Below are 23,254 nucleotides of genomic sequence, written 5' to 3' on the forward strand. Positions count from 1 at the left end.
AAAATGGACTGCTACTGCTGAACCCAGGACAAAAAGTTACTTTGTGGTTTATAAAATAAAGGCTATTGCAAAACTCGTATTTTATGGCTATAGTTTGACATGGGGTATGACAACTGAAACCAATAGCTGAAGACTTTCTAAAGACACAGTGGGGGTGACGGTGGAGCTTAGGAATGACTGTGAATACAAAGGTTTAATCTGTAACTCTTGGTCTAAAATTCAGGGTTTGTATCAATTTTTGGAACCATTTCAACATATGAACTCTGCAGTATTTTGGTTTTGTTTGTTTTTTTTTTGTCAATATGGTTGTGATAATTTATTTGAACTGAAGGATAAACATCACAGAAATTCTGTAGGTATCTCAAAAGCAGTGTTAAAACTCAAGAAATTCAGAGACTGTTGCAGTTGCATAGCTAAGATGCCTGAGTAGCCTTAACTGTGACATGTAACAACGCAATGCAAGTGCCATTCCCCGCAAGAGTGATGGTAGAGACTGAGTGAGATCTTGTTAAATTATATGAGCATTACTAGTGGCCTTTATTTAGTATAAGTAGCAGCTAAACTATATTTTCTGCTCAACATAGTGGAAACCAGTTTGGTCTTTACAAGTTCATGCATGCACATGTGCACACATTTGCACATGCACACAGAAACAAACAGAGCAGCCTTCCCTTTAAGTACTCCTTCAAAAAAAGAGGCCAAAACCACACTTGTGAGGCCACTTGAATCTTCTTAGTGAATGTTTTTTGTTGGTATATGAATGTAAACACAGGAAGATGGGTATTATTTGGAGGGAAAACATTGTGAACAAAACCCAAATGCAAAAGAAACAATAGCCTGTATTTTTGGCTGTACTTTAAGAAAACATTTCCTAGTTTTTCCTGAACATAATAGGAATCAAAGACTTTGTGTATATTCATCTAATTCAAAATAATATCATCTGTGACATTGAATCTTCTCCCCAGTTGGAGCATCCATGATGATTGTGAACATTCTGTCTACTAATTCTACCTGAAGTAATACTACCGGGCTAAGAGGCAGGCTGTGTTTTTTATGGGAGATAAGTTGAAAAGTGTTAATTCTCTTTGGATACACAGAACCTTAAATATAAAACATATTTTGAGTAGAAGTGTAGAGACTGAGAATAATGTTACATTCCTTTTGACATCTTTACACCAGTAGGTAGTGGAAAGCCTACATAACTCATTCTTCATGCATGGGTGGTGTGCTTTGTGTATGTGTGTCAGCCATTGAAGTCAGCAAACCTTTTAATACTGCATTTCTGAAGATGGACAGAAGATCTTACATTATTTACACAATGCAGAAGTGCTGTAACACAAAGATGCAAAGGCTCCAGCTTCCACTAGAATCCATTTGGGAAGAATATTTGATACAAGAAAGGTACAGTGATGAGATGTCCTAGGGAGAATTTAAATGGGACTTAATTATGGTTTATAATCCTAAAGAAAACCAGTAGCCTCTGTAAGTCTTTTGAGCATTTTTGGACAAATCACTTATTTTTTCTTTTGTTGAGAAAATAGCAGGGACATCAGACTTAACGGACCCAAACTGCCGTGGAGTTGAGAATTCAGTCTGGGGAGAGTCTTTCAATGATGTCTCTTGTTCTTCTCCCCTGGTCCTGACTGGAAATTAGATACAGATAACAGCAACGCTTTAGGAATACATGCACAGACTGTGTTTTCTGTGTAAATAGGCAGAATGTCCCTTATTGCCTTAACACCTTACTGTGTTGATGAATTCACCAGGGTGCTAAAGGACTGGCTGTTAAGGTTCTGGTCAAAAGCAGTGGCTTCTGTTCTCGTAAAGGTGTTTTAGGGATTATGTCAAAATACTTTAAAATCTGGGCATACATAGACATATGATGCATCATTCCATGAAGTGGAAAATAGCACATTTTGTATTGTGATGAATTACTGAATTGCTTAGCTTGAAGGAACCTCTGGAGATCATCTAATCCAGCCCCATGCTCAAAGAGGGCTCTCTTGTTTTTTGAAATCCTTATCAATAAGGCAGTAAGTGAGTAAGGAAATCCACTCTTCCTCCCCCTGCCTTTTCCTGCTCAGTTTTTTTGTTCATATGTGCTCTTCTTTCCAGTCCATCATGTGCCTCATGGATGCTTTTGCTAACAAAACAGAAGAGGTAATGTGAATTGGGATATGACACCTATGGGGAGATGACTTGTGCAAATTGATTGTTGAGCTGTGCCCTCAGCCAGCATTTTGGTCTCTCCTTACGGAAGTCACTGAACTGTAGATTCTTTCTTGAAAACTCATTTTCAACAAGAACGACAGTAATGTGCAAATCTGTAGAGTAAATGTTTTTCAAGGAAGCTTTAATGCTGATAAACTGACTTGTGATATAGCACTTTGGCTTTGTGATCCCCATACATTGAGAATAGTGGTGGCTGTGCTGAGATCCAATGACTGCTGATCCCTGGCAGGTGCCATTTGTCTGTCTGGCCTGCGTCTATCTCAGTCCGTGCTCCAACATCCAGTGGAATTTCACATGTAAATCTTGCATCCTGTATAGGTTTGAGCTAAACTAGGTGAGATAGATATTATGATACAGTTTATCCCTTTGTAGAAAAATGTGTTATATCACAAAACCAGTCTGGTCCTATAAGATTTTGGGAATAACAGGTAATTTAATGCATCACAGATGGAGCAGCTCCATATGGGGAAGAGTTATGTCATTATTTCAGTGAACCAAAGGCTAGAGGAAGAAAGAAGTCTATCTCCAATCAGATCAGTATTTACCTCTGAAGTGAATGCTTCTGTCAAGAGTTCAGTCTTTGCATCCAGATGCTGTTTGGAGGCTTCAGTGCTGTAGCATGTGGTGTCTGAACTAACTCACTACCACCACAAGGCTGTGTGAAGAGAGAGGAAGCAACAGGCAGAGACGATTTGTGGGAATGGTAGCATTAAGAAGCAGTCAATTAAACACAGTACCACAGTGTTCAAAGCTGAGGGTTTTGTCCACAAAATAATCAGAATGGTTGTTTGAATTGCCTTTGGAAGGGTTGTTTTGAAGCAGAAGTGGATGGATGCAGTAATCAAAGAGTGCTTATTGCCTCTTGAAATTTTAATTGGGCTTAATGTAATAATCTGTTGTAAGCATGAGGCTGCGTGGGCTTTTAAGAAGTGGTAGTCTCCTGCAGAAGAGCCACCTCTCACAGAGCAATGTGTTCATAACCTGGGGCAGCAGCCAAATGTGTAGCATTGTCTTCTCCTCTGAACACTCTTACCTGAACTCTGAAGGCTGGTTCCTGTTTGCTGTGTCTTGCCCGAATGGCTTGAAATGGGTGCAAGAATATAAAGTGAAATGGAGATAACAGCAAACAGAACTCTCATTTTATGTCTTAAACATTTTTCTGTGATAGGGAGAAAATAGTTGCATATATTTAGTCAGCTAGTACATAATCTAATGTTTTCTTTCCTTTCCTATGAGTTTTATATGGCGAAAGTGACTTAGTTTGGAAAGGTGTAGTATTTTTACAAGGAGATCTAGCAACAAAGCTTCTGATGAAGGCCTAGGCAAAAAAGTTGTTTGTTTTTTCCTTTACAGTATAACTGAAATTAGTCTTTTAAAATATATTCAACGTAAAGAAGAATCTAAGATGCACATCCTCATTAATGGAACTACATTTTTTCTTCATTCTAACCTCTCTTGTAGGTATATCTGAAGTTCTTCTTGTTCATGCTAATTGAAACAAATAGCTCTTTCTTAAAAAAGTTCAAGTTATCTGGCATTCCCACTATTTAGAAGTGAAGGATTCATGCTCTTGGCATATTTTAATCCTTTAGCTTTTTCCCCCCCGTATCTGTGAAACTGCAGAAAAGCTGGATGAGTTGTTTTTCAGAGTGGTTTTAGTTTATTTTGCCCACATTAAAAACTTAAAGCTATAAAAGGTAGTTTTGCACCTTTTCTTAAAGAAGATACTTTAGACACAGTTTGTCTGGATGTTGAATTTGAGTTTTGTTATCTTTGAAACCTACCCAGATTTACTGAAGCAACAGCCTTTTGGAAGATTTCCATTTGCATATTCTTAGTAGGTGTTCATTACTTTGGAAGTTAAATCATCTAAGGATTTTGTGTCTGCAACAAGAATGTGCTCCATTGATCCCTCTAGGATCAATGCTTTAGGAATTGGACAGGACTTTGTTTGCAGGTGTTCTTCCTGGCAGCGGGTCAGTAAGTTAAAAATTCCCCAGCTAGTACTCAGGCAAGATGCAGCAGCTGATAGGAGCACAGAATGCTGAAAGTTACTCAACTTTAGTTCAGCAGTGCAGTGCGTTCTGCTGGACAGTAGCATTTTATGTCTTTTCAGAATTACACTTTCAAATTCTATATTAATATGTGACTAAATTTATCGATATCTCACCAGATATTTTTAATGTACTGGATTTTGTTCTTTAAAATCATTGGCTTGCAAGTTTTTAGTCAGCTCTTTCTAGAGATGCTGGTAATGACAACCAGAGCTTACTAAAATACAGTTTTCACTGTGTTCCCATTAGGCATAACCAGAAGTTACTCAGGAAATAAGGCAGCAATAGTCGTTTTTTGGCTTGTTAACTGACACTTCTAGGTGCTATTATTTAACTGAAAGGAACAAAATGAAAGTTAAAACAGCAAGACTAGATTCAGGCTCTGCTGTATGGAATAGATAATAAAATATAGATAACCTGTAACTTCTATCTTAAGCCTCTGAAAAGAGAAGAGTCATAGTTTGGCAATGCAGTAAACTAGATTAATTTTTCCGTTTTCAAATGAATGTGAGTAACTCAAGTTTCCATTTTGTACTCCTTTAAAACAAGTTCCAACACTTTTGTGTTGAGGTACAGTATGTTTCAATAGCTAGGCAGGCCCCAGCAGCTTGTCAAAGCTCCATAAGCTCTCTGCTTATGGCTTGCAGAAAGCAAGCTAGATTTTCATTTCTCCTTCCATTCAACAGGAGTCTCTTTCATGTCTCAAAATTGAAAACGCGTGTTTTTCAGTGTGGTGCATGGATGTGTGTGTGCCCTCTGGCACACCTGCTTCTAATTTCCTGACTTGAAAGCATCTCCCATCAAAAGAAGCAGAAAAACAATTTCTTTCTGACACGCTGCTCGGAGGCCCTTGCACTGCAGAAGGCCTTCCCTTCGTTTGCCATCTTGGTTCCATTGGTTGAACATTATAAGATGCAGAGCATGCATTGTATGGGATGCTCAGCTTATATTGTGCTGGGATCTTTCTCCTCTTGTTGTGGTTATTTCAAGCATTAGAAATCTACTTGAGAAGTCACTGTACTGAGGAAAAACCAGTAATTTAATCCTTAATTTCTTGCATGAAACTCAAATTAAGGACCTAAGTCTATAGCAAGTTAAGGTTTGTATAACCTCTGGATTAAGTAGGGTGTTAGTTACTGTTTGGTGCAGAAGTTTAGATTAAAATTCAAGTATTACAGGTCAGATTTCTTACCTTTTCTTCAAAATAATATGCAGTGTAGAATTTTATCCAATAGCTGAAAATAAGAGATGTTAATGAGCTTAAAAAACCCGAACAAAGCCACAAGAAGCCCCATGTAACATGGTTGTTGTGAAAGTTGTGCATGCGCTAACTAGCATATTCCTACAGAATAGAGCTTTTAACTACTAAAGATCATTTAAGAAGGAAAAATACACAATTTTAAGCTCTGTCTTCAGTGTTACTGCCGTGTCTGTTTTCTCAGTTCAACAGCTGACACATTCACAGACGGCATCTGGATTGTCTCCGTAGCTACCATGCTGCAGCATGCACCTATCCAGTGGTATGACATTGGTTTTGTTTTAATGCCATTGAATGACATTGGTTTCATTTACTGACAAGCCAAACAAAACTAAATGTTTGAAAAGACCTGGAGCTTAAAAAACATTATCTGCGTACAGATAAACAATACTTGAAATGCAAAGACTGGGCCTGGCTTTACAGCATAATGGCCAGTGGTTTATATGGTCATGAAACCTGACTTTGCTAAGCTTTGCTCGTTACTAATAAGACCAGGTATACATCAAATCCATGCCTCTTCAATTTAGAGAGAAGGGTGATGTGAAGGGCAGTGTCAAATGCTTTGCACAAGTCTAGGTAGATGACACTGATTGCTCTTCCCTTATCGCACAGTGCTGTAGCCCCATCATAGAAGGCCACCAAATTTGTCAGGCAGAGTTTATCTAAATAGACAGTACATTTCCTGTACAAACATTGCTCACGTTGACCATAGGGATCCCTGAGGAGGGAATCTGATTTTATTTAGCCCTGCAAACATGAAACAACGGTAGTATTTTTCTCAGCAGAGGGTTTATGAGCAGGCAACATTGTGTTTGCACAGTATTACTGTTAGGGAAATAATTTGTTTGCTATAGGAAACAGTTATTTTAGTGAGAAGCACTAATTTAACCCAGTGTATTTTTCCAGATAGTCATCTCCATTTGAGTCACTCCTATGGAAGATTTGGTCTGTCATTGCAAAGTATTTGCCTCTCGGATATTATGAGCTTCAGTTTACCGAAGAAGTCATCATCTTAACTGGGAAAAGATAATAAATTGATTTAAACTCTGTTTACAGGAAGTTTACTAAAACGAGTGTATTTGAGACTTTCATGCAGAAGTGAAACGTTGTTTAGTGGAAAAAACCACAAAGTATACTAATACATGCAGTTAAATGTACTACACTGTGAGATAGTTACGCAACATTTTCATCGGCTTATGTGCATGATATGGTAATGTGTTAAGTAGCTTTGACTGTAGTTGCTGTTTTGAGTCATGTTAATACAAGTTTTTTGGAAGTTGGCTAATGCTGGCAGTTAGATTACAAGTGACTGGAACTATAAACTTAAGCCCACAACTTTATAGTATATGTTATAAATCAGTTTTCAATGGCTGTAATTCTGTGTACATTTATTTTGTGTCTAGTCCTAGTATTATCTACAGTGTTTTCCCAGTTTGAGATTGTAGAGACAGATAGGTCTGCTAAACCTGCAAGACAGTTCAGACTCCGGTATTTGGTTCTAACTTGAGATAATAGGAAGGACAATTCTATTGGAATAATTGAGGTGATTATTTTTCTGGTCAAAGTATGTGAATCACTGCTTAGCTATTTTTCTTGTTCAAAATAGATGTTCCTACATCAAAAACGGCAGTTAGTAACCAATCTTTCTTTTCAAAATGGGGGATTATTTTCCTTAGTTATCTGTCCCTGCAGATTGCTGGCATGTGATGTGTTGAAAGATTTTCTTAACATACACTGCCTGCAGCAGTCTATATGCTTGCTGCCTTATAGGTTGACATAAATACGATAGAAAGAAATGACTTTGTCTGTGGGGATGTAGAGATGTGTGATGTGTTAGTCGAATTGCAGGGCTGCTTTCGTTGTGGTTGATCCTGGATCACATCAGTGGGCTGCAGCTGTTCTTAACCCATATTAAATTTTCTCTTAATTTTTTTTTTTTGTAGCAGACTTAATGTTATGGGAACTCTTCAATAAAGTCATTGTCTTGGGAGGAAAATAACATTATACATCACACTAAAAAATGGCTATTGTCTTTTTGACACCAGTTTACTAGGAATTACTCAAAAGCTGTGAAGTAGTAACATCTGGTTTTATTACTCGATGCGTAAGAAATGCATAGACTCACTCTGATTTTTGTGTCTCATTTGCTTGATTCACATTCTAAGTCCCATGGTTCTTAACCTCACAGGGTTATGTTTAAACGTATTTAAAGGTATTAACAGGTTCTTTTCAAGTCAACTTGCTAAGCTTTTGCTGGAGCATTAAGAAGTTTTGTTCTAGACTGTAAAACTCATAATGATTCAGTGAGAGCCATGGGTAAAATGCACTTGCAGGTTTTTGTGTGTTCTTTGTACATTACTTAGTCTGGAATAAATATTAGATAATTCTATTGTGAACAAAAACTTTCGAGCATGGAAATAATGAGGCAATGAATAGACAGACCCTCCTGTTGAGGACACTGTATTGTGTGAGTCTCTTGATACTGTCCTAACTAGGATGCTTTTCTCAATAGCTCAAGAGCTATTGAGAGCTAACCTCAATGAAAACACTTCTTTTGTGCTCTCAAGAACTTCCTCCCTCTGCTATGTAATTGTTGTAGTATTTCAGCTCTTAAGTTTTCTTTTAAATTTATAACTGGTTTATACTCAATCTGTTTGCTATACAAAGGATTTTTTTGCCTTTCTGATGTCCAAATTGTATGTAGATTCAATGCCAGAGTACCCCACTTCAAACAGTTCAGTTTAGCTGAATTGTATTAATCAGGAGACACTGCCCATTAGCAGTGGAAATGGGGAGGTTGGGGGTCCTTTTTTTCTTTCCCTTCTGTGTGAGCAATGTTTGAAGAACAGTGTTTCTGAGCTCACTCTGCCTGTAAGGGGAAGGGTATAATTGTGTGGAAAGTAACCAGACGAGAGATTGTTGCAGTGTGTTGCTACCAGGTGATGGGAAGGACAAGAAGCCAGTCTGTAAGTAGTTCCAAGACAGCACTAGACCTGCTTATGTGTGTTTGTGCAACGTTGTGCCCAAACCAGTCAGTGCTCTAAACTCGGCACATTTGGGAAGCATAGCAATGTGCTGTGCAACTCAGCAGGCTGCAATGGAGCCAGCTTGGATTGGGTTTGTTTATTAGTTCTCTTTTTGTGCCAGATCTAGGCTGCCTTCAGCTGGAGTTGCTCAGTTTTCTCTGTTCTGGGCTTGTTAGTGCTTCCAGTAAAGTGAGTTATATCCATGGAGACTGCGCTGTCTTTGTCTCAAGGCAGCTTAGATTGGATTTCTTACCAGCTCCAGCTCTGTGCCATGAGAAAGCTGCTAGATCATTTCCAGCCACAAGTTGTCTCTGATAGCTGCGTAGATGTATTTATGTAGTTCTGCACCTGAGCTAATAAATCCAACTGGATAATAACAATATTTTTTAAGGAGCCAGCTCAGTGCTGGCTTCATCTTGTCATGAGAAATTTGATAGAAATATGCATCTAGATAATTGGGATCTGATCAAATTGTAATTATCTAAATTTAGATAATTTGAAATCATTGTAATATTACAGCTATAAGTTAGTTGTGTGTTTTCCTTTTTTCTCAACTGGGTAACACCTTTCAGCTTAACTAGCATGTGATTAGACCTCTTGTAGCTGCTTCACCTGCTTCCCTGCCATTGAGGAAAAATGTCAGCAAATGGGAGGCAGAGTAATGAGTTTCTATACATGCAGAAGGTGTCGCCAGAGTGTTTCCCTGTCCAAGAAAATGCTGATCCAATACACACGCACTGTACCATTCAGCCATAGCTGTATGCACCAAAGCACAGTACAGGAATGGAAAAGAGCAAGAGAGAAACGCAGCAGATGTGGAAGCATTCTAATAGTAAGACTAGCTCTAGTGGCCTGCTTGTCTTTGTCACCAACAGGTTTCAGCAGATAGTTACAGGCAGCACTGAGGCAGTGATTTGTTTTGGTTTTTTTTTTGCTGGAGCTTTTTAGTTTCTCAAACATTCAAAAATAACAGGAATTTTTATTAGGAGTCCAATGAGCAGCCATCCTGTCAAAAAAAAGAACACAGGTAAATTCATGTATTCCTCTGCTGACAAAAGGCTAAATCAGAAAGGCTAAGTAGAAGATTGCATCACGTAGAGGAGTTAGTGGCATTCGTTAAAGATGTTCTTGGTTTGAAAAGTTGCCTCCGAGTATCATTCCTGTGAGAACGATTAGTAAGTGGATTCGTTGAGAGAGGATTGCAGGATCTGGATAAAGATGACAAGTCAGAGACAGTCTGGCTGTTTCTTCTTTATGCTCACTAGTTCTGTTTCTTCTTCCCGTATTTAACTTTTGGTTTATGACTTTGTGCAGTAGAAATTCCAGGAAAGTTGAGAGAAAAACTGCTGACGTTGAATTTTTGTGTGACTCGGTGCCGCTCTCTATAAAGAATAAAAAAGTATGGCAGAAACTATCGTACTGACCTCTCTCCCCCCCCCCCCCCCCCCCTTATTTTTTATTTGACTGTGATGATGTAAAATAATGACAGTGTTTCCTCATAACTATGCCTATATTTTTGATTGTCCCAATCTTGATATTTCTTTAGGTTGTGGAGAGCACCTTGTCCGAACCATACTGGCCAGAGAATGTTCATGTGCTTTGCAAACAGAAGATGCCCACCAAGCTCTCCTAGAGACTATGCAAAACAAGTTTATTGGTAAGTATGAAGTATGTGATGCTAATTGCCTAACCATTGCGTAACATGGTTTAAAATGCAATTAAGCCTATGAAATAAAATTTAGATACTTATTATTGTGATTTCTGTTGAAGCCTTATGTTGCAGTTGGCTTCAGATTCATGTTGTGTTACATCTGAAAAATGTTAAATCAAACTACAGAAGAATATTTTGGGAAATCTAAAGGAAAACCCTTGGAAATATCTCAATTGTTATGTGAGTCACAGAATACCCGGAGAGGTTTGAAGAAAGAATTTCCTGCCTGAATCACTGCCTGTGGTGTACAATTGCATACTTTAGAATTCGTGGTTTAGGAACATTAATACAAATTATCCGTCATGTTAACCCTTTTAAATATAATAAACCTCGAAACCACTGCATGTTTTAATTAAATGCTTTGGACAAACAGATTCTGTTTTGCTATTTACACGATGAAATTTATTTCTTGAGAAAGTGATGTAGACTTCATTTAATTCTACACCTGGGTCAGAGGAATCCCAGGCACAGCTACAGGCTGGGCAGAGAAGAGATTCAGAGCAGCCCTGCAGAGAAGGACTTGAGGGTGCTCGTCGATGAGAAAATGAACATGGCCAGGCAGTGTGCTCTTGCAGCCCAGAAAGCCAACCGTACCCTGAGCTGCATCAAAAGGAGCGTGACCAGCAGGTCGAAGGAGGTGATCCTGCCCCTCTACTCTGCTCTTGTGAGACCTCACCTGGAGTATTGTGTGCAGTTCTGGTGTCCTCAACATAAAAAGGACATGGAACTGTTGGAACAAGTCCAGAGGAGGCCACGAGGATGATCAAGGGACTGGAGCACCTCCTGTATGAAGACAGGCTGAGGAAGTTGGGGCTGTTCAGCCTGGAGAAGAGAAGGCTGCGTGGAGACCTCACAGCAGCTTTTCATTACCTGAAAGGGGGCCTATAGGGATGCTGGGGAGGGACTCTTCATTAAGGACTGCAGTGATAGGACAAGGGTAATGGGTTCAAACTTAAACAGGGGAAGTTTAGTCTGGATATAAGGAGGAAATTCTTTCCTGTTAGGGTGGTGAGGCACTGGAATGGGTTGTCCAGGGAGGTTGTGAATGCTTCATCCCTGGTGGTGTTCAAGGCCAGGTTGGACAGAGCCTTGGGTGACATGGTTTAGTGTGAGGTGTCCCTGTGCATGGCAGGGGGGTTGGAACTGGATGATCTTAAGGTCCTTTCCAACCCTAACTATTCTATGATTCTGTTGTAAGGTAAACCCATTTTTTTTGTATGATTCAATAGGATTACATGTGACTACATATACATGTTTAATTTCTTGTGGCTGTAGATCTTGTTTTCTTTCTTCAAGTCATATGGGTTTTTAAACTGTTTATATAAACTTGAAGTTTTTAAGATAACAAAGATTCCAGTGAGGCTTCTGGCATATATGTTGGCTTGCTTTGTCTTTAAAATTTTTGAAGCTTTACAATCCACAGAAAATTTTGACCTTCAGAATTCCTTGTGGACAACATAAGACTTCTTGTACACTGTGTTGCTGAAGTTAATGTTTATGGTATTTTAATTGGAACTAAAAGAGGTACATATACATACCTTTATGGGACACAGGACCCTTGGTCTTGTCAAGCAATGCATTGTAATTTCTTGATTTCTTTTTACAATGTTGAATCATATGAATCTCTGCTTCTGACAACATTACATTTGTCTGTTTGAGGGGAAGTCATCTTCACATTGGAAGGCTGCACTTAATCATTTCCTACTGGATTGCACTCATTTCTAGGTGCTGTAAGAATGCAGAATAAGGTAATCCCAGTATGCTCCCCAAAGAGATTATGATCAAAGCAACACAAATGTAGCTTTTTTGTATTTAATCATTTATTCCTGTATGAAGATAGGCTGAGAAAGTTGGGGTTGTTCAGCCTGGAGAAGGCTGTGTGGAGACCTCATAGCAGCCTTCCAGTATCTGAAGGGGGGCTATAGGGATGCTGGAGAGGGACAATTCATTAGGGACTGCAGTGATAGGACAAGGGGTAATGAGTTCAAACTTAAACAGGGGAAGTTTAGATTGGATATAAGGAAGAAGTTCTTTACTGTGAGGGTGGTGAGGCACTGGAATGGGTTGCCCAGGGATGTTGTGAATGCTCCATCCCTGGTGATGTTCAAGGCCAGGTTGAACAGAGCCTTGGGTGACATGGTTTAGTGTGAGGTGTCCCTGCGCATGGCAGGGGGGTTGGAACTGGATGATCTTAAGGTCCTTTCCAACCCAAACTATTCTGTGATTCTATGATTCCAGTGCATTGAGTCACAAAATTTGCGATTTATTTACCCAAAACAAGCCTTTAGGGAGGATGCTTGCAGTAGCTTCTCTAATTTGTAACACTACCCTGAAGGTGCTGTATAGAAGTGACCTAACTTCAGGGAAGTTACAGCTGTAGTCCATACTCTCAAAATTTATTGTGCTAGGAGTACTGAAAGCCGGCACAAATTGTACATATCTTTGTGCAGTTTCATATCAGTGCATGCACACACACAAAGTAGAAAGCTACTGCCAAGTAATTCATAGAAACCGTCTGATAAAAGACCAAAAAATGCAGGAATTTCTTTAGTTGACATACCTAGTTAAGTTGCTTTGAGTTTTCTGGGTGTTGTTTTTCCTCTTTGGTAACTACTAGCAGAAACACAATTCTTCTCTTGCTGTTTAGTCCAAATGTATTTTGCCACCAGTTTGCATAGCAGGTGTTTTTATTTTAAATGATAACTTGATAGTCTATGATACATGCATTGTGTTCTTTACGGAAAATGTGGAAGTATTTGTATTGGGCTTAAAACCATAGTTAATGTTGCTAAAGCTTGTTTCATACCTGAAGTTATCAGTTGCAGAGAGAGCAGAGCTGCGCAGACAGAGATACCAGCCTAGCAGTGTGACATCATTGCTTTGGGAAGACAGTTTAAAACCAAGAAAACCCAAGGGAAAGCGAATAGAATGAGAAACAGGACCCAAGTAATGCTTTACATGGTAGGAAAAATGTGAAAAAAAAGGCTTATAATTCCTTTTTAAAGCTTCATGTTTTAGTTAGGGATAGGTCTGTCTTGTATTTTCACAAACTTACCAGTGAAACTTTGTGTTGCCTGACAACAGCTACGTGTGTTATCTTCTCAGTTGTACTTTGGGGCAGTGAAGACATGGGAAAAAAGCAGTAAAGCCACCTCTTTGTGTGTGTGCAGGTGAAGTGCTTGGATTCTGTATTTGGTGAGAAAAGATAGAATCTAGAATGAAGACTGATTGAGGAAAACCTCAAAACCCAGAAACAACTTGCTGTTGACCAGTGGCATAGTACCAAGTTTGTAGCTAGTAGCGTAATTTAAGACATCTTGGCAATTCTGCAGGTGGAATGTAAAGTTATGTCTTGCTACTGTAGCACAACAGTTGAAAACATAACTTAAACATACACTTAAAACAAAAGGCTTGTATTAAATAGGCGGTTTTCCTGTGAATTTTCATAGATGATGTGCTAGTTGATATCTCAGGATGTTTGGCATGATGCAGTGTTTCTTACTGTTGTGAAGCAATAGGGTACTGGGGCTACCAGACTACTTGCTGCTGGCATGGATTCTTTCCTTGCTAGCCTTTCTTTAAGCCCTATTTTGTGGGCTTCTCAAACTTTGCCAGAATTATAATAGAACAAGGCCAACAAATACTCCTTTCAAATAGCAGATCTAGAAGGTTTTGTCAGAAGTCAAAATGAGCGTTCCTTGTATTGGAGGGGTGAACAGCTGATTTTGGCAGTTGCCATCAGATCACTGCTTCCTGTTTACAGAGCTCTTCGAGTTCTCCGCAGAGCCCTGGGAATCCTTCCAGCTAGGGAATGCCTGGCTTAAACAGTGAGTGCTGTTTAAACAGCAGGTGATGAGCAAACTAATGGCAGATGTGCTTCACTCATCATTTCTCAGAGCCAGCTTACTATGGATAATGTACAATTGGTGGTTGAATCGGAGGCGAGAGAAATGAAATTCAGATTTATTTGTAGATCCAATGGGCTTGGTATCTTTAGTTGAAGAGCATTGAAGGCTTGGTACACAGTTGAAGAGTGGTGTTCTGTAGTCACAAATACCTTCCAAACAGAAGAAGAGAGGGTTTTGTTACTCATCATTCCTTTCAAATGTGGCCAAGTTTGTGGAATGTAGACTTAAAGTAAATGTTTGTGTCATCTCACTGGCAGGAAATCTGGGTTTTAACAATGGCAATCTTTTGAATTGTACTTTTAAAGCTCCTTATAATGTATTAGAAATTAATAAGCTGAAAGACAGTTGGAATCTGATATTTGTTCTTCCCTTACCGGGAATATATTTGCCTATTCCTGTATTTTTAAGTTGTGCTTCAGTTCACAAATGAGTAGTGTCTGCAGAAGGATAATGCTGACACATTCTCTGTTAGGAATTTTATGTCGGATACCCCTCCTGGGAGCAGGGGTCTGGACAATTAGGGGTGAGAGGATATGAATTTCCCCGTTACAAGTTACGCTTCTTGAGGGGAGAAAAAGCCTCATACTTAAAACAGTTACAAGACTGCCAGTGACTGTCATTGCACGGTGTTATTGTTACTTTATATTCAGGTGCTGCATCACTCTAAACTTTGCAGTATCATTCATGATTTTGTAACAAAGGAATCATTTGTTATCTGTGTGAGAAAACCAGCTGGAAAAACTAACACAACATGGTGATGCTACGTGAGGGCTTGTCTGGGTCCTGCCTGTGCTTCTTCTCAAAAGCATTGGGATTTTACTGGACAGTGGTACCCTTAGTTACCTAACTTCTTAAAATCTGTGAAGTTTGACAGCACAGGTGCTTTTCCTTGCAGCTTCTTTACAAATTCTAACCAGATGTTTTAACTTACTTAGCGTGAAATACAAAGATCTCTGGTTTCAGACAGTGTGCGCTTAAACTTTTAACAAATAATGGTGCATGAAATTAAAAGCAGGCTTCATTTAGTGCTTATATAGTCCTCTAATGTTTATTTAAATTGTTAGCTTGAAGTTGAGTGGGATACATAGCAAAAGCAGAGTGGCACACAACTTCACTTTAAACACGGTGTGTACACAAGGTGGCTAAGTCCAGTGGTAAAGGTGATGGGGACCTGAAAAAGTCTGAATTTCATTCACATCACAAGAAGGTTTAGAACTGTTTAGCTGCACCCCTTTAAAATTGGAGGATGCTGAAGCACTTAATTGGTTACGCCACACCACAGTGAATGTTGAGACCAAAGTTCTGAAGACTTTGAAAGCTAATACAAACAATGAAGCTTTCTCTACTTTGGCAGAGTATGAATGTAAAACATCCGATGAACAGCTGGCTGGTCCTTCAGCTGGGTTAGTGTAAATAAAACACTTCTTACACAGCTTAGTTTTGAGTCTGTGCTAGAATGGATCTGTCCAGTAGCTACAAATGGGAAAAAAGTACAGGATCAGAAATGAACAACTCGTATCAATCACATCTCTGGAGGAAGATCACATGTTCTGGAGGAAGGAATCTTGAGCATGAGGAGGTTTAATTTACAAGAGACATAAAAGAGACAAGTCTTCAATTGTAGCTCTCGTTCCTCAGAACAAAGCTGAATATTGAGGCCATTATTTGCTTTAACACTATCTATACTGTAAAAGATCTATATGTTCTGTCCACGGTCTGAGGCTGAACCTGGGTCTTCATGTTCAGTTGTGGTTGCTCTTACAGAACTGATGGGATTAGTGAATGTGGAGTTGCTCCAAAGACCTGTTTGCTTATTTTTGAGACACCATTACTGCAAATTAATAACATGCAAAATATATAAATAAAAACTTGGTAATGCTTTCTGTATGCCAGATAGCTGTAACAGACCAGTGGAGCTTTGAAGAAGGGAAGTGTGTTCTGTAAAGTATGATTTTGTGACGGGGGGAGGTGAGGATTAAACCAAAACTATTGAAAGATGGTTTTTGTTTGTTTTTTCCTACCCTTTCTCTCTGGTGTGGCCAGCCAGTGCTAACATTATTAGTTAATGCTGCAGTTGAAGTTTTGCTTTGGATTCTTCATGCCAAATTCTTCTGTGCTATGCCAGTGTAACTGGGAAGGAGCCATGAGCTTCATGAGACTTCAAAATGGTATTTAAAGCCCCAGGTTTTTGTAGTTTTGTCATTAGCAAGCTATTGGATCCAAGATTTGCCTAGCAATACTATTTTATTGCACTAGAAAAAAATAATTTTGAGGTAGCAAGCATATTTTAGTTTATTTTGACTTAATTTTTAAATGTACAGCAGGATCTATCGTTCTCAAGAGTGGAGAAAGAACGTGGGAGCCAGATTATTTTCTCCTTCTGATGAGAAAGTATTATGACCTCAATATACATGACAGTATTTCACTTGCACCTTTTCCTGTTTAAATAGTAATTAAATACAGTGTATATGAAAAAATGTTCTTACCTACATGGCTATTTTTACAGAAGACTGCATTATTATTTCTCAATAGCTTGGCTGTAGCAGAAGTATTTTTAGAACTAAATTAATGAAATACGTTCGTAGCCTTTGAATTCAGTGTTTTGAAAACACTCAAATTAATTCCTGTGTACCGTGAGTGGACTCTGTTTAGAAATAAAGTATAATACTCCTTCTGTACCATTATTTTTACAGATCTAATGATGGATGCATAGTGTTCAGCTATCCAGAATCTTGCTTAACATACTCCTTTGCGCTGTATTGCTGTGCTAAAATACACTCTCCAGCATAACTTCAATCCTCAGTAATAAGTTTGTATATCCAGAAATACCTTTGTTAAAAAAAAATTAATCCCTCTTCTAACTTTATGGTTTTTTAATTGCTTTATTTGGAAAATAAAATACATTCTCTCTTTTAAGGAATTTGCTGTTCAATGTGTATTTAATTTGGCTTAGAGTCCGATTTCTGAGAAGAGAAACAGTCTGAATTTGCTGTAATGTAGAATACTGTAATAGGCAACTGGTTTTTACTGCTACTATTTAGGGGTTGATTTCTCACAACTCAGCCAAAGCAGAGAACTGGAGGCACGTACTATATTCTTGCTGATTTTGCACTGAAATGGTTTACCTGAAGTTGCTGGTGAAAGCCACCAATGGGAATAGATGATGGTGTAGTCACACAATTCACTTCTGGTGACTCTGTGGATCACAGGCTTCAGAAGAAGTGAGAAAACAGGTGGTGATAGAAGTGGTGTGTGGGGATGATCATGACCCATTGCAAGGGTTTGCAGGTGTCTGTGTGTTCGTGTCTATTTGCTGCATGTGTTTGGAGGTGAAAAAGAATCAAAGAATTCACATGAAAATTAGTGTTGTGTTTTGCTTCATATTCTTTACATGGAGAGAAGTACATTGCCAAGTCTTCTAATGTTTAACAAGATAGAATCTAGCATATGCAAGTTATCCAGATAATTGAAAATTTGATCAGTGATGATGACACATAGTTGAAACAAATACTGGGAAAGTGAAGAAGTATGTGATTGGTTTATTTGCACACTTTTCTTTCATCCGCTCTTTCCTGACTGTGGGAGAAAGAAAAACATGAAAAGAAAAAGTAATTAGAATCATAGAATAGTTAGGGTTGGAAAGGACCTTAAGATCATCCAGTTCCAAACCAGGGACACCTCACACTAAACCATGCCACCCAAGGCTCTGTCCAACCTGGCCTTGAACACCTCCAGGGATGGAGCATTCACAGCTTCCCTGGGCAACCCATTCCAGTGCCTCACCAGCCTTTCAGTGAAGAACTTCCTTATATCCAATCTAAACTTCCCCTGTTGTCCTGTCACTGCAGTCCCTAATGAATTGTCCCTCCCCAGCATCCCTATATCCCCCTTTCAGGTACTGGAAGGCTGCTCTGAGGTCTCCACGCAGCCTTCTCTTCTCCAGGCTGAACAGCCCCAACTTCCTCAGCCTGTCTTCATATGGGAGGTTCTCCAGTCCCCTGATCATCCTCGTGGCCTCCTCTGGACTTGTTCCAACAGTTCCATGTCATTTTTATGTTGAGGACACCAGAACTGCACACAATGCTCCAGGTGAGGTCTCACAAGAGCAGAGTAGAGGGGCAGGATCACCTCCTTCGACCTGCTGGTCACGCTCCTTTTGATGCAGCCCAGGATACGGTTGGCTTTCTGGGCTGCAAGCGCACACTGAAGCCGGCTCATGTTCATTTCCTCATCGACCAGCACCCCCAAGTCTTTCTCCGCAGGGCTGCTCTGAATCTCTTCTCTGCCCAACCTGTAGCTGTGCCTGGGGTTGCATATGGGATTCATTAACTCAATGTGAGCATTTCTAAAACAACACTTAGTGGCTTTGAGCCTATAAGCAGTAGTGGCTGTCTGTTCTTATGTACACTTATGGCCTTGAATATGCTATCTGCATTAAACTGATTGCTGGAAGTGTTATGCTGAAGTAGAACATTTTTAACAATTCTAATTAAAGAGATTATTGATATTTTTCACTAGAACCTTGAAAGAGGCTTTCACAGGCCTTGAAAGAGGAGAAATGTCACGTTAAAAAACAAACCAAACTTCTGTCTGCGGTGCCCTTTCACCACATCATGGCTTACAGCCTGAAGAATTAATGCAACCGAGTATAAGATTAGGTCTGCAGACCAAGTTCAGGTGAAGACATTGTCTTTGAAGTACCTGAGTTTCTGAAATAAAGATTAAAGGATGCATGTCCTCCCTGAAGAAAACCACTTATTTTCATTCATTTGATTGCAGAAGTCATATCAGATACGTAGCCAGCACTTGGTTAATGCAGTGGAAGTATGAGAGATACTTAGCATCTTGGAGTAAAGGATTTTGATTTGGGTGGTAAAGCTCTTTGCAGCTTCCCAAGCCTTGCATTTCTATTTTAACCAAACATATTTTCCTGTTTTATTATCTGTTATGTTATGCTTGGCTGAATTCTGCGTTCACAGGGATTTGGCCACAGTCAGTGTGTAATAGAGTAGGTGTAATTGGTATGTAGTAGTAGTGCTTGTACAAAGCAAGTGCTGCTTTAAAGATACTATCTGTTTTTATTAGATCAAATAAGATATTGCTGTTTATTGAGCATACCACACATTATTTTCCTACAATGTGGGCTTCTGTTGTAATGACCACCTTGTATCACTTCTAAATATGGCTGCTCTTACATCAAGAGAAAGCATGGTAAAGCTTTTATTTTTCCTTACAGTAAAGCTTCAAGTTGGTTCTTATTGTTTTGTTGTTATTTGCATGAAAGAAGTAATTTTAATCATAGAAATAGCTGTGGGCAAGTTGAAGGAGGCTGGTCTGCTCCAAAGTTCTTGTGGACAGCCAGTCTTTTACAGTGTCCGTAATACTAGACATAATATGCTAATTTATTTCAAAGAAAATCATTAAAAAGAAATACATGAAATGCCTGTTTCAGTGGTACGTTCAGCTTTAAATCACAGTGTATTGCAAACGTGTGACTAGAGTCTCCTTGGGCTGGAGTGTAAGAACTTGGTTAGTTTTGTGGCTGAAGACGTTTTATGTTGTATAAAAATCATACCATTGTTTCCCCATTTGAAACTATAGGAGCCTCATTTCAAATTACAAACTAGAAAACAGAATACTTAGATTTCATTCAACTAACTTTAAATCTTTTCCAGCTTCTGATAGAAGACATTAAATATCATATGTCTTAAATTAACAACAGAAAAGCCACTGTAAAAAGGAGGATGTCTTTTGGCTTTTCTGCTAATATTCATAAACCAGCAAGGAAGGCGGTCTGTCGCAGTTCGGTGATGTCTCTGTACAAAGCGCTTTAAATTGGGAAAATGAATAAACTGTAAAAGTGACCCAAAGTTTCTTGATTGTTTTCATATGCAACCATTATTATATTAATTATAGTACAGCAAGAACAAAATGAGTCATGATGTTTTTTCAACTTGACACTCCATGTTTTTATTATTATACCTTCACTGATCCACGAACAAATGGTTTTGCACTCACAAATGTAATTTCCGGTATGTTTATTTTATTCTGTGTAGAACTTTTCCTTTTTATGTTTACTGGTAAATTGGTAGATGCCTATTTTGAAAAGCTGATGCTTTTGTAGAAGCATTGGTTGATCTGACAGTCTTTTCAACCCTCGGTGACAACATTAAAGGGGAAAGACAAGAAAGTCAATTAAAAAACAAACAAACCAACCAACCCCTATCCCTATTCTATGTAATTCTCCCCAACAATTTCTACCTAGGTTCACCTTTTCTTGCCAATGAAGATGGTGTACTCGGAGGCGTGATAGTTCTTCGGTCGTGCAGGTGTTCAGCAGAGCCTGAATCATCACAGGAAAAGCCAACTTTACTAGGTAAGAAATTCTTACTCATTTTTTGCTTGAGCTAGGTGCTAAATCAGAGTGAAAGATGAAATAAGAACTGTCTGTGCATGTTTATCATTGTTCAGAAGCCACAGAGAAAACACACACAATTGACATTGTTTGAGATAATAAAACTAGAAAGTGAAATAGTATTTGCTTTGTTTGTTCCCTGAAACTGTGGAAAAGAGCATTCTTTCTGACTCACTATTTCTAAGCAGAACTGTGATTCAGAGGGTTGTGTGGGATCCTCCTAAGACCATGACAGAGAAATAATGGCTGCCTGTGGTGAGGCAGGGTATGTTCCTCAGAGGAAAACCATTGCATTTTTACTTGAGGGCAATGCATATGACTGTTTACTGCTTCTCAGTGGTTTATATGCTAAACATGCTATCTAAAAAGTTATTTGTTCCTCCTAATTGCAGGACAAAATGTGAAAAATTGGAGGATACATTTAAAATGTGGAGGGGAAGTTGTTTTGTGGCTAGAAACTTCTTGTTACACCCAGAAAAATCTGTTCAAATTAAGGCACAGTTCCTGTTTGCATATGCAGACATCAGGAATACTTGCTGTTTATATTGAGATCAGCAGAAAACTACTTCACCTCCTATTTCACCTCCATCAGTAGCTGACTGGTTAAAAAGGCTCTGAGCTCTGCAGCTCTTCAGCCCTGTTTATGTCCTAGAAATAAGATCCTCATATGGCTCGCTGTTTACAGCAGAGCAAGTGTATTATAGGAAACCATCATGTGGTTTATCATAGAGAAGCAGCTAGGAAACCAACGGCTGTAGACCACTAGCAGAGGTTGGTGGAAATGCAACCCAGAGACAGTAAGGCCCATGTTCCTCTTTGAAGGCAGGGATTTGGGACTGGGGGCATATGAATTACTTCAGCATGACGCTTGTACCATCTCCTTTTGTGTGGTGCTCCTCAGATGTGGACATATGTGTCTTGTCGTGCTTATGTAGTGGGTCACACGGACCGGTCTAATAAATGTTATGCTATGAGAATTAAAGGTTTTATTCCTTTGTATAATCATCTGCTTTATGATTGTTTCCCCAAGTGTTTCATGAACTACTGTCATCGTAAATTCCAAGTATGAGTTACAGATTGAAAGTAGCTTTCATGTCTTTTAAGATCTGAGATGACAAATTTGATCACCTGCCTTAACTTTTTGTATTAAGGCATGGTTATAGCGTCTTACCTGGTAATTCTTAAATTGCATGATTTCTTTTTGATTTACAGGCTATTATTTAGAATGACACCTCACCTTTGTTTTAATTTAGTACTACTTCAGTCCCACTATATCCTAGTATCTTGTCACCAGTGTTTGCCTGCTTACAGCCAGCTTGGAATAGCAGACAGAGTGTGTGCTAAAGGTGAGCTGATGGATATAGTCATCATAATCCAGTATGTGGCTGTTCAGTGACTTCCAGGATGTTAGGGTCAAGTTATTACAGTTGTACAGGATGAGGTGTATGTTGTATTTCAGGTCTTTGTTCATATTACACCTTGCTGGTTTGCATTACAAGAATCTTTAAATATCAGAAACTACTTAGTGTTGATCAACTTGAGCCTCACTGTATTCCCGCTTTCCAGTTGTTTAATAAGTAATTTAGCTCAATCCAGTTAATAACATTCATGTTTCTCTACCTAACAGTTGAAATTTATGTGTTCCTTAAGCTATTGGTCAACATCTCATGTTACCCAAAAGAGTTTCATTTACATCTTTTGCTATTCCAAAGAACCAGAGATTTGAGAGGTGAGGCCTTACAGTTTTGATGGGTCTGAGATTATCCTGATGGACAACACAAGAATTTTGGAAGGCTTTGGATGGGAAAGGTTTTAGGAATAGCTTTTGTATGTTACATTTTTTTGGATTTATTACTTGAATAGCTTGTCTTTATGAAGAAGTAGACTATCAAAGAAACTTTGTCAATCATCTTTCAATCATTTGAAAACCAAGACTGTCTAATCCAGACTTCAGAATCAGGGCATGGGTTTCTAAACAAACAGATAATGTTGTAAATTGGATTTACAGTTTTCAGATTGAAGAATGGAATAATTGTGACATTAATCTAATGGAAAAGCATCCTACAATATAAATTCTATCCCTAAACAAGAGTTAAATAACTGAAATACAAGCTTGATTGAATAAGAACAAACAAGATCAACTTAAGCTTTAATTTCTGATGCTTGGAAGCGAGAGAATTATTTCTACTCATTTAGTGTTTGGTATTCATGTAAGGAAACATTCCTATTGAGGAAGTTTTGATATTTTTTCCTCAAAAATTAAGGAAATCCTGATATATCGTACAACATAAATAACGACTCTTTGTCCATTGATCTTTGGTTTTCTTTCCACTGAAATAGGATTCATATAGGACAGCTTATTCTAAAGATGTTTTTTCTGTACCACAGAAATTTCATGCCTTATAGCGCACGCTGAGTTAACGTATAATTAAACATATGTAGTATTTGTGGTGTTTGGACTTAAAATAAGTTGCATAACACTGAGGAACATGGAGTGTAGAATAATGAAATCTCATGTCTTTGTTGCAGGGATGTTTTGTGGGTTATTTTTTAAGTAATGAAACGAATTGCAAGAAAGTGATTTATGAAATGGTTGAAAATATGTGAAATGTCTTCAGAGAAGTATGTAGTTTAGGCTTTTCATTGAAAT

General features: G+C 38.6%; 1 protein-coding gene across 1 annotated transcript in view; it reads left to right on the top strand.

The window, feature by feature from the left end:
• TASP1 (taspase 1) overlaps positions 1-23,254 on the top strand; it is an 86,154-nt gene that overhangs the window by 46,322 nt on the left and 16,578 nt on the right. The window contains 2 exon segments of the mRNA XM_057423324.1: positions 10,117-10,227; positions 20,455-20,565. Coding sequence (XP_057279307.1) covers positions 10,117-10,227; positions 20,455-20,565 — 222 coding nt within the window.

This window comes from Pezoporus wallicus, unplaced genomic scaffold (genome assembly GCF_028554395.1).
Source record: "Pezoporus wallicus isolate ANWC-B61680 ecotype Strahan unplaced genomic scaffold, APGP_CSIRO_Pwel_v1 contig_4191, whole genome shotgun sequence".
NCBI classification, from domain to species: domain Eukaryota; kingdom Metazoa; phylum Chordata; class Aves; order Psittaciformes; family Psittacidae; genus Pezoporus; species Pezoporus wallicus.